At 45.5% G+C, this 12,556-nt stretch overlaps 1 protein-coding gene across 6 annotated transcripts in view; it reads right to left on the bottom strand.

Annotated features, from left to right (window-relative positions):
• Positions 1-605: 605 nt before the first annotated feature.
• DNM1L (dynamin 1 like) overlaps positions 606-12,556 on the bottom strand; it is a 473,848-nt gene continuing 461,897 nt past the window's right edge. For all 6 annotated transcript variants that reach the window (XM_069228228.1, XM_069228229.1, XM_069228230.1 and 3 more), the window contains 2 exons: positions 2,585-2,744; positions 606-1,094 (listed from right to left, as the gene is read on the bottom strand). In XM_069228228.1, the coding sequence (XP_069084329.1) occupies positions 1,038-1,094; positions 2,585-2,744 (217 nt within the window). In that variant the 3' untranslated portion in view covers positions 606-1,037. The remainder of the gene's footprint in view (positions 1,095-2,584; positions 2,745-12,556) is intronic.

The following is a 12,556-nucleotide window of genomic DNA, read 5'->3' as shown; positions in this document are numbered from 1 at the left end:
AGAAAACGCTGACAATCTGCTGAGAATATAAGCGCTGAAGCCTCGGTATGGAAAGTTTTTTTTACGTGCAATTTGCCAGTGTTAATCTTCAACCGAAAGAGACGGAATACTTAGTAACGCGCTACAAGGCACTGGCACAGCAGATTTCTATGACTTTTGTTGGTTTGTCACTTTAGCAAAAAAAAAACAAAAAAAAAAAAAAAAAAACTTTAGGGAATCTCATTTTTGAGCGATAAAGACAATTAAAGGGCAATAACGTGCACAGCACTGTCTTGCCATGAAGTAACATGAGATCTGCAAAACGCTGGTCACTCGTACCCTACCATGTAACATCAGCCCTGCAACTCGCAGCACGGGTACTTTCATCGACAAGTTATTCCCCTCAATCAATCCCTTTACCAACTGCAATGTGATTCAATGACGGTGTGTGCCCGGGGTGGGAGTTCATTCATTTATACTTCATTTTTTGCTGATTGTAGGTAGCCAGTATTTTTTCTGACTGTTTTTCACCGTACACTGTCTGTGAACCCAAACATTCTTACAAACAAGTCGAAAGGCTGATGTCTCGAAACAAAGGTAAATAAGCCACACTGCACACTGACATGTGAAAAGACAACGTTTTCCTGGCTTTTATTATGGCATCAGAAACTGACATTGTAAGAAGAGCACTTGGCATGCCCATGCTGACTGATCCTCAGCTTTTATGGCACATGCCCAGGCTCCCAACAACTAGACAGGATACTTTTGGTCAGGTCATGGCCAACGGGGCTTTCGTTTGCCACAACAGGAAACTGGAAGGTGTACACCATGACGGACGTCTGAAGGTTTATAACGTGGATGATATAGGGCTTGTTTACCTAAGTACAGCATAGAATTCAGAAATAACTTTGTGTGAGCAGATTACCACAGTACACAGCTAAGAGTTCATAAATACAATTCCACCAAATATGCAATAAATGGCATTTTGTGTCGGAATTAACACATTTTGAAGTCGTATAAGTCTCCGCTCCGTACTAGAAGACATGCAGTTTTCTCCTTCACCACAGATGCGTTTCTCGAATTTCAGCAATAATTTGACCGGCTCGTTGCAGTGCCTGTGCGGGGAAATAAAAGGAAAAGATTGCAGAAAAATGTATCGCAACCACTGCAATTTAATTACAACAGTCTAGCGTAACTGCGCCTTCCTTTGGTACATATTAGGGGGATTACATGAAAAATGGCTCGAATGTGAACGCTTGCATCCGAGTTTACAGTTTAAAATTAATCAATGCCTTACACATCAGCCATCACTCAGGGTCTACTGGTGCTCAATAACTGCATCTGGTAAACTCCACATCCGCAGAGCACTATATTTTTCAGATGCGGGAATTCCATCCACTCAGAGTCCGGCATGTTGCAATGAGGTGGGACGTGTAGGATCGGTGTTTATCCCTAGACACATTTCTGCTGTCTTCCCCCTGGCAAAATGTGTCTGTGGATGCGTATTAATTACTGATTCATGTACTAACTCTTGTTTGTGCCCAAATCTTGTGAGCACAGATGCAAAAAGTAAGTATTTTTGGTCGTAATAAGAACCAATACAAACATATATGGGCTGTCTAGGGTAATTACAGTGCACATCCTTTCCATTTCACATATTATTGTATAATTACTTTGAGCATCACAAAACATCAGTTATTAATAAGAAGTGCAGAGCTAGCAGGTTACCCCAGAGTACTCAACTACATGAGCTGTTAAGCGTCAAAACAGAAAAACAAACGCTAGCCTTCACACCTCCTATTACAGTATTTATTATACAAAATCAATTTCATAGGAATGCCTCTTATAAAGGTTTAAAAACAGTGCCGTGTTTCACAGTTTAAGTTTTTTTTAAGATTCTCCAGACAACCAGTGTTTCGTCAAACGGGACACACCAAAAAAATATGGGAAATTTGCTGTAGCACGATTGAGAACAGAAAGATGAGGTTACTGAACCTTCCATGAAGATGATGCATAGATTTAATGCGATTCTGAATAATACACATTCCTTAAGGTGAACATCTTTGTATGAAAAGAGAGATGACCGCTGAAGTATTCTATTACAGTGGATATGCCCTGAATAAGTCATAGGTAAATTGTCCCATTTGATGAAACACGTCTTGACTGGAGGAGGCTGGGAAAAAAATAACTTCAAAATGTGAAAGAATGCTCTAATTTTAAACTTGTACATACGAAACATCTCTATAAATTTGATTCTGTATACTAAATACTGTAATAATGACGTGTGCAGGCTAGAATTAGTTCTGCTGTTTAGCATCATAAGAATCAATGTTAACTCAGTTGTGGGTCTCTGGACAATCAAGTGGGAGGGGGTTTCAAGGTACTGCTTTTCTCTGTGTTTCGCTTTAGCACAAGGTTTTAAATCTTACAAAGGAAATCTGCAACAGAAGTTTGCTGAAATGACTCGCCCCCCCCCCCCCCCCCCCAACAAAATACATGCTGTATTTTAACATATGGTAAGCCTCACTAATAGAAGAACGCTGGCACACACGACCAATTAACGTGTGCACACTAACGCATGTTCGGAGTGCCAACAGCCTTGTACCTTCAGCATGTCGGCTGCCTCCTTCCTTCGCTGAGCCATGTCCTCAGACTCCGTCAAGAGGTCTTCAAGTAACAACGATTTGTACAGCTGGCCAACAAGTTCGCTCTGAAGAGTGTCCTTCACGTGGTTGACAAGAAAATGCATAACAGCCTTCGGAACACTGAAGATAAGAAACACACAGGACCATGATTAGGATAAAACAAGTGTGCAGTAAAATACTGCTAAAACACTGCTATGCAATAACCAGCAAGTTACAAATAAAACAGCATAAACTGATCAAATCAAAGTAGTTCTCCTGATTTTTGGCCAGCAATTCTGGGTTTTGAGATAACTCAGGTCACCAAAGGCGACTTGTTGCAGCTTAAGGCAGCCCTCCACTCAGCAGTGCATCTGATGAGGACGCAAGGAGTCCAATATCTCTGGGAAGACACAGGACATCCCACCTGCTCATACTGCTGTACATCTAGACGGGTCTACCTACATATGTAACATTTCATCTGTCTATGGGGTAGTGCGGTCTGGCTTGTGCTCATGTTATCATTTCTACCAAATACGGTCTACATTTCGGAATAGTCTTCAAGCCCAGCCCATTATTTTTTTTTTATTTTTTATAACGAGTTAAACATTTTTCAACCCAAAATATAGGTTTACTTTGATCATACAGACCCATAAAACATACACACCCTTACACTGATTTGAAGATAGAAGGAATACATATCCTATTTATTCGCTATGCCCCATAGTGGAGATTTAAGATGAAAAAATGTAGGATGCTTTTCAAGTTATTCAAGCTCTACATTTGTGTTCACGATGTCCGCCGAGGGTCCAGGTGCCATTTACAGATGGTACTGAAGGTTACCCACCCTGTTTTTTTTTTTTTTATAGTAAAGGCCTGCAGAACGCAAGTATTCTTCTCTACCATGCAATTCAAACAAGAGATGGTCATACAGCTACACCAAATGCAAAGCATCAACAGTCACTTAACCCACAAACAACAGTACTTACTTCACAAGAAAGAAGCTGGCCTGTAATGCTCAGATGTTCTTCAACAAGGGCAGTCCACATTCGGCTCGAATAAAGCAGAGGTTTCAACATACAGTTTATTCATTTATTTTCTTCTCCAATTCTAGGCACAAGCGATCTCGGAATCACTAGCCCTGTTTATGCAAACACTGTTGTATATAATGGGTTCCTCTCTGTGAAACTAATTTGTTTCCATTTGGCCTGAAAACTCATGGATTAAAGTTTATGAATCAAGTCTCATCACAATACACAGCACATGTGTGTGATGTGCTAATTCGTACAAGAGATGTCAGCTGGAAAGAAGGGGAAAAATACGTATTTAAACGGGCAAATATGTGACTAAAGGAGCAGCCTACCCCCAACAGACCATAAAGGTAAAGTGTAACCCTAAATAGGGTTGTAAATGTGAAACAAGAAGAGGTGGGAAATAACCGCCCTTCTTAGATGTATTTAAAAAAATAAATACTCTAAAATAACTATAGTTAGGGATCTTTTGACAGCCCTGAGGAATACCCCTGGCACATTGAGCAGGCAGAAACATGTCAGCACTTCGTAAAGATGGTGGGGCCATTGTACCTGTAGACATCCAATATTTTATTTTTTAAATCATACCTAGGTTACCACTAAATACAGGATACACCTGTGGTATACTTTATGGTATTTTTAACCTAAAGTGGATCCCAGTATTGTCCAAGCAATTAATATGTCTTAAGAACTCCAACACTGATTGGGGATGAGTCCACCCTGGTATAAACACTCTTGCCAAGGGGTGGGATGAGGTAGCCAAAGACGAAGCATGTCATATTATGTGGGTGACACCATCTCATCTAAATCTTTTTTTTGACCCACAAGGGGTCAGAAAACCTGCAGACAAGGGGCTAGGAATAGGAAGCCCTCTTCCTGCAAATAAACTGATCGCACCCTTAGATTTTTTTGATGATGTGCTCTGGGAGGAACGGCGGTCCTCAATCGGCCTCTTCTCTCGAAGCGCTGTGTAACTACCTTTGTGTGCTGCCAAAGCAAAAAGTCACACCTTTTACAGTAGTTCTAATCTATGGGCCCCATGTATGATAATTACAGAATGTGATTCGCAACTTGCATGTTTTTGAGAGTTGCAAATTGCGAGTCGCAATATGTAATGTACAACAGTGTCAGACACTTAGCAATTCCCAAATGGGGCGCAAAGTACCTGCCTCATTAATATTCATGAGATAGGTTACAATCTGCGACCCATTTGGGAACTGCCGCACTCACAGGGATGGTGGCCTGCTAGTCAGCAGACCACCTTGTCTGTGTCTGCTTTTTCAATGAAGCAGTTTTTTTTTTTTTTAAATGCAGTTCATTTTCCTTGAAGGAAAACGTAATGCATTTCAAAAATAAAAATGACAAGTTTTCTTTTCATTTTTTCAGAGTAGGCAGTGGTCCCTGGGACCACTGTCTGCTCTGGAAAAACATTCACAAAGGGGAAAGGGTCCCATTGGAACTCCTTCCGATTTGCGAATGGGTTACCAGCAATTTGAAATTGGTGTTAACTGCAATTGTTTTGCGACTGCATTCACAGTCACATAACAATCACAGATGGGGCTGCGAGTCGCAATTAGGAAGGGACGCCCTTGGACCACTCCTTCCTAATTGCAAGTCGCAATCCATATTTTGCAAGTCGGTAACAGGATATCGACTCACAAAATAGGGATGGTACATTGTACATGGCCATTCTGCAGTTGCAAATGGCGAAATTTGCATTTTACGACCGCAAAATGTACATCGGACCCCTTATGCTATAATGCTGTTCCAAATTTGCACTTTGTTACTTTTCATTTATTTTTATTTTTAAATCAAAACATCTTAGGAACAATACTTAGCTATGGCATTGTGACGTTTTTGTGAGTAATGCAAATAGTGCCTTTTACTCATTAACCCCTTCGCTGGCAGGGCTTTTTCCCCTCCTGTGCTGAGCCTTTTTTTTGGCTATTTGTGGCAGTTCGCGCTTAGGCCCTCATAATTTCTTCTCCACATAAGCTAACCAGGCCAAATTTGCGTCCTTTTCCCCCCAACATCCTAGGGATTCTAGAGGTACCCAGACTTTGTGGGTTCCCCTGAAGGAGACAAGAACTTAGCCAAAATACAGCAAAAATTTTGTTTTTTGTTTTTTAAAAATGGGAAAAAGGGCTGCAGAAGAAGGCTCTTGTTTTTTTTTCCCTGAAAATGGTATCAACAAAGGGTTTGCGGTGGTAAAGTCACCATCTTCCCAGCTTCCAGGAACAGGCAGACTTGAATTAGAAAACCCAATTTTTCAACACAAGTTTGACATTTTAATGGGACATACCACATTTCTACTATTTTTTGTGCTTTCAGCCTCCTCTCAGTTAGTGACAGAAATGGGTGAGAAACCAATGCTGGCTCCCAGAAAGCTATACATTTCTGAAAAGTAGAAAACATTCTGAATTCAGCAAGGGGTCATTTGTGTAGATCCTACAAGTGTTTCCTACAGAAAATAACAGCTGAAATAAAAGAATATTGAAATTGAGGTGAAAAAACACAGCCATTTTTCTCCACATTTTACTCTAACTTTTTCCTGCGATGTCAGATTTTTGAAAGCAATATACTGTTACGTCAGCTGGACTCTTCTGGTTGCAGGGATATATAGGGCTTGTAGGTTCATCAAGAACTCCAGGCACCCAGAGCCAATAATTGAGCTGCACCTTGCAATGGGTTTTCTTTTTATACCGGGTATACAGCAATTCATTTGCTGAAATAAAAAAGTGAAAAATAGGTATCCAGAAAACCTTTGTATTTCCAAAATGGGCACAAGATAAGGTGTTGAGAAGCAGAGGTCATTTGCACATCTCTGAATTCCGGGGTGCCCATACTAGCATGTGAATTACAGGGCATTTCTCAAATAGATGTCTTTTTTACACACGGTCTTACATTTGGAAGGAAAAAATGTAGACAAAGACAAGGGGCAGTAACACTTGTTTTGCTATTCTGTGTTTCCCAAGTCTCTCGATAAAAATGGTACCTCACTTGCGTGGGTAGGCCTAGCGCTCGCGACAGGAAATGCTCCGAACACACAACGTGGACACATCACATTTTCACAAAGAAAACAGAGCTGTTTTTTGCAAAGTGCCTAGCTGTGGATTTTGGCCTCTAGCTCAGCCAGCACCTAGGGAAACCTAGCAAACCTGCGCAGTTTTGAAAACTAGACACCTAGGGGAAACCAAGATGGGGTGACTTGTGGTGCTCTGACCAGGTTCTGTTACCCAGAATACTCTGCAAACCTCAAAATTTGGCCAAAAAAACACTTTTTCCTCTCATTTCAGTGACAAAGTTCTGGAATCAGAGAGGAGCCACAACTTTCCTTCCACCCAGCGTTCCCTCAAGTCTCCAGATAAAAATGGTACCTCACTTGTGGGGGTAGGCCTAGCGCCCGCAACAGGAAATGCCCCAAAACACAACGTGGACACATAAAAATTATCAAATACAAAACTACCTGTTTTTGCAGGTGATTGGGGGCACCTGCGTTTTTAGTCCTGGGCTCAGCAGCCATCTAGGGAAACCTACCAAACCCAGACATGTCTGAAAACTAGACACCCGAGGGAGTCCAGGAGGTGTGACTTGCGTGGATCCCCCAATGTTTTCTTACCCAGAATCCGCTGCAAACCTCAAATTTAGCTAAAAAAATAAAATCAAATTTTTCCCACATTTGTGTGGTATTACTGCACTGGGACAAATTTCATACTACCCAACGTTCCCCTCAGTCTCCCGGTAAAAATGATACCTCATTTGTGTAGGTGGGCCAAGTGCTTGTGACCGGGAAGAGCCAAAAACATGTTGAATTTGAGGGGGGAACCAAAGTGGGTCCAAAAGGGCAGTTTGAAAAAAAAAAAAAAAAAAAACTTTTTAGGCTGACAAGTGCAGCAGAATTGCCTAAGGGGTCGCTCCCCACCTCAAAAAAATAAAATAAAAATAAAAATAAAATGAGGGCAGAAATGGCCTAAAATAAATTTACCCCCCCACCTTGCCTAAGGGGTCGCTCCCCTTGCGTGAATTTGGTGCAAAAAAAAAAAAAAAAAACTCCGGTGCCTAGTGGTTTCTGGCCTAACAAAAATAGGCCAACAAGGCCTTGAAAAAGTGCCCCCCTGGGGAGCGACCCTTGCCCAAGGGGTCGCTCCCCTTATGCCAATTTCACTTGAAAAAATAATCCCTGGTGTCTAGTGGGCATTTCAGAAGCCGGATCGCTTTACGATCCGGCTTCTGAAATGCTCAGAGAGACTTCAGAGGGAAGGAAATTCCTTTCCTTCCCTTTGAAGCCTCTCAGGCCCCCATAACATGATCGGAAGAGAAATGCAAAGCTGACATCAGACGGTACTTGGGGGGGGGGGGTGGGGTGAAAGGAAGAGGAAGGGCATCCCTTTCCATCCCTGCCTTTTAAACCCACAGAGGGAGCGCTAGTGCTCCCTCTGACTTCCATGCCGAGGACATAATGGTTACGTCCACGGCACAGGAGCACTGTGCCGGTGGACGTAACCATTACGTCCCCGGCACAGAAGGGTTTAATTAGAACTGCGCTCAATGTGTACATTTTAGAACTCAGAAGAATTTCTTTGTACTACGTTACTTATGTATTCACATTTTCAGGGTCTGTTTAACTCTGTGTATTCAATCGAAATTTTCCTCATGATGAAGGGTAATGGTTTATGTAAAATGCACTGAGCACTGATACCAGACTCATGAAATGAAATAAGTGATAAGAACAAGAGACTCCACCTGCAGATTCCTTACCTTTGAGTTCCCTGGTGTCAGCTTCGAATCTGGAACCTTTTTGCTGAGCAATACCCTGCGAGCGCTGTCAGATGGCGTCATTTGGTCCCGCGTGCGTCGTCTGGCTCCGCATGGCTTCGTCTGCATTGTTGGAGCCGTCTATGACATCACGGTCGGCTATATAGATTCCACTTTGGCATGTGTTCCTCACTTCTTTTAAGAGGCACGAGTTCTGAGAACCACTTTATCTGGATGGATGGTGAGATACGGCGGCTTTGATGACACGACCTACTTCTCATTCACCATCCTGGCAGATGTTATTGCCACTAAGAAAGCTGTCTGGATGGTGAGCAGCCGGAGGCGACAGTTGGATAAAGGCTTGAAGGGAGCACACATGAGAAATGCAAGGACAAGATTGAAGTCTCATTGAGACATAATAAAGGGCATAAGGGGAAACATATGTACAAGCACTTTGAGGAATATATTTACAATGGAAGATTTGAACAAGGAAGGCTGGTCAGGCAGCCGACAAAATGCCGGTAAGGCAGAAAGATAGCCCTTTAGAGTCCCTAAGGTAAAACCCTGCTGAGCTAGAGACATAATGAAAAGAAGAATGTCAGAAAGAAAAACAGAAAGAGGGTCAATAGACCTTTCTGTACAACAATATACAAAGCGTTTCCAACGGCAGGCGTATACCGTCTTAGTGGAGGGACGCCTAGCTGCCAAAATAACCTTATAGACTTCGGGAGGAAGGTCAAAAGCCATCAACTGCCGCTGCTCAATCTCCACGCATGAAGACACAGAGTTGACTGGTTCGGGTGGAGAACCCTCCCCTGCTGCTGCGACAGAAGATCCTCTCGAAGGGGCAGCCTCATTGGAGGAATGATGCTCATTTTGAGTAGCTTGGGATACCAGACTCTCCGTGCCCAATCCGGAGCCACTAAGATGACTTGGGCCCGGTCGTTCTTGATCTTCTTGAGAACTCTGGGCAGAAGTGGTATGGGTGGAAATGCGTACAGGAGGCCCGATTTCCACTTGCGACGAAAAGCGTTGCCAAGCAATTGCCGCCTTGGAAACTCCAATGCGCTGACATTGCGCGTTCTCTATGGAGACGAACAGATCTAACTGAGGCTCTCCCCACTGCTGAAAGAGTCCTTTCGCCACCCTCCGGGTGGAGATACCATTTGTGATCCACTAGACATCGATGGCTGAATTTGTCTGCCCTGGCATACAGAGAACCTGCCAGGTGTTGAGCCACCAGGGTTATGCCCTTCTGTTTCAGCCATGTCCACAGACGCAGAGCCTCTTGACAAAGGGTCCACGACCCCACCCTGCCCTGCTTGTTGCAGTAACACATTGCAGTGGTGTTGTCCGTGAACCCATGCACTATCTTCCCTTTCACAAGAAGAAGAAATGCTTTTAATGAAAGCCGGATTGCTCAGAGCTCCAATAAGTTGCTTTGGAGCCCAGATTCCGCTGGAATCCAGAGGCCCCTGATCCCTGCTCTCCCAGGTGGCTGCTCCATCTCAGAAGTGCCGCATCTGTCACTACTGTGAAACCTGGTTGGGGAAGGGAGAGGAGTTTGCCTTTGACCCAATTGCAGTTCACTAACCAAAACTGCAGGTCTTTTCCAGTGCCCTCTGAGATCGGAACGGTGTCGGTAAGATTTCCCTGGTGCTGTGCCCACTGGAACTTCAGGTCCCATTGCAGAGCCCTCATATGCCAGGATGTAGGATGGGGACGTGAAAATACGTATCCTGCAAGTCCAACGCTACAATCTAGTCTCCTTGGTCTAGGGCAGGCAAGACTTGAGCAAGAGTGAGCATCCTGAATTTCTCCTTTTTGAGGAAGAGATTGATGTCCCTTAAACCCAAAATAGGGCGGAGACCCTTGTTCTTTTTTGGAACCAGAAGTAGCGGGGAAAAACAAACCATTGCCTACTTCTGACATCGGGACCCTTTCTATGGCTCCCTTGGCCAAGAGAGCCGTAACTTCCTAGCCAAGTAAGATCAAATGATCCTCCATTAGCCAATCTTTTCCAGGAGGAATAGAAGGAGGGAAAGACTGGAAGGAGAGGGAATAGCCCTTCTGTACGATCTGCAAGACCCATTTGTCCGATGTTATGGACCACCAGTGAGGGCGATGAAATTGAATCCTCCCTCCAACTGGGCGGACATGGTCTTTCAGAACCATACCAGGAGGGCTTGGGTGTTGCGGAAGAGGGGGGGCTGGGTGGTGGCCAACCTCTGGCTATACCCTCTGGGTCTGAAAGTACCATGACCCCGTCCTCGCATGAGATGCTGTGAAGCTGGAGAAGGCGGCTAACCTGTGGTTGGCGTGGTACCTCGCCCCGCCTGAAGCCTCGAAAGGGGCGATAGGCAGACTGCTGGAGATCAGGCGCTGAAAGGCCCAAGGACCTGGCCGTAGCCCGGGAATCCTTGAATCTATCAAGCACAGTCTGCCTTCTCACCAAAAAGGCATGAGCCATCGAAAGGCATGTCCATCAAGTTCGATTGGACATACCCCGAAAACCCAGTGGTACGCAGCCAGGTGTGGCATTGGAGGGCCACTGTCAAAGAAATCGCCCTGCCCAGCGAGTCGGTCGTATACAAGTCACACCTGATGGTAAACTTGGTTGCATCCCTCCCATCCTTGACAGCCTAGGTGAGAGTGTCCTGTACGCCCTCCGGGACCTGGGGCAGCACTTGTGCCACTGTATCCCATGGAGTATGGGTAAAACGGCCCAAGAGGTGTTTACCGACCTCAATGACAGGCTGAAGGAAGAAAACATTTTCTTCCCAAATTGGTCCTGCATCTTGGATTCCCTATCCGGGGGAGCGGAAGGGAAGGCACCACGGGAAGCGGAGGCTTGGACCACCAAGCTCTCGGGGACGGGGTGTTGGGTGAGGAAACTAGGGTCGTTTGGAGCCGGTCTATGGCAGCGGCCGATTGTCCTATTCATAGGAGCGCCTGTGCAGGGTTTGGACAGAGTCCTCAGAAGGACACCTGTAAGGGCTTCATTGAAGGGTAACATCAGCTCTGATGCAGCAACCCCTGGCTGAAGCACCTTTGTCAGGAGAATGACTGGCACTGTAGGCAAGTCTAGGTCCAAGACTTTAGCTGCCCTACGCACCACCATGGCATAAGATGCCCCCCCACCCTCCGTCGCCACAGAAGGAGGCGAGAGCATGCCAGCAGCTGAAGAAGATTGCAGTCCACTGGCTTCCCCTAGATCCTCATACCAGTCCTGTTTATGCTCCAATCCATATTCTAAAGGGTCCTCAGACTCCTCCCACTCCTCACCTTTGCCTGGCTGTATAAAATAAGCCTCAGGCACTGATCTGGGCCTAATCGGCACCAAAGTCGGAATCAGTGTCGTATAACGTTGATCTGGCTCATCAAGAATGAGGATGGGGCTACCACCACCGATGGGCGTGGGTGGTGGAGGGAGCGTCGACGTCTGGCCCGGCACCGGGGCAGGCCGACTGTGAGAATCCGGCACCGGTCCGGATCCGCTATCGGATCCTGGGGTCCCCAACAGCACCGAAGCTGCTGGCGTCGAATCTGATGGGGCCCCTGCTGACCCCAAAGACCCACCCGAGGGGGCAGCCCGCTCAAAAACAAGGCGCAAGGCCTTGCAAAAGTTTTTTCATTGAGCGGGGGTCACTCCAGATACTGAAAGAGGGGGAAAGACACGAAGTGGGCCGTAGCAACGGCTCCGTGCTCTGAACATCGATGTTCCTGAGACGCCTCGTGGGCCAAAGGGCATGCCAAAGTCGAAGTCCTCTTGGATTTCTTCTTCTTCTTGTGCCTCTTCCGTGAGTGCCCGAGGACCTTGAGTGGGACGAAGAGGACTTGGGGTTCCTGGAGCGGTTCCGCAACCTCCTCCTTGAGCGGACCATGACCTCCTAGGAGTCGCACAAATGGAAGTCGACTGCCGGTCCACCATGAGCTTTAGGGACCGGTCCCTCAAAGCTTTTGGGGTCATGGCCAGGCAGTTGGAACACGACTTCGAGTTGTGGTCCCTGTCAAGGCACCAGAGACATACCTCATGGGGGTCCATAACTCACCGCGCAATGGCAGGCGCTGCACGGCTCGAACCCCACCTTTCTAGAGGACATATCCCTCGCACAGACAACAAAAATCCACGTCAAAACATCGAAAAAAGGCTGGTCAAAAAAGGCAAAT

This window comes from Pleurodeles waltl, chromosome 4_1 (genome assembly GCF_031143425.1).
Source record: "Pleurodeles waltl isolate 20211129_DDA chromosome 4_1, aPleWal1.hap1.20221129, whole genome shotgun sequence".
Lineage (NCBI taxonomy): Eukaryota > Metazoa > Chordata > Amphibia > Caudata > Salamandridae > Pleurodeles > Pleurodeles waltl.
The sequence above is the reverse complement of the archived record's forward strand: the minus strand, read 5'-3'. Positions and strand labels throughout refer to the sequence as shown.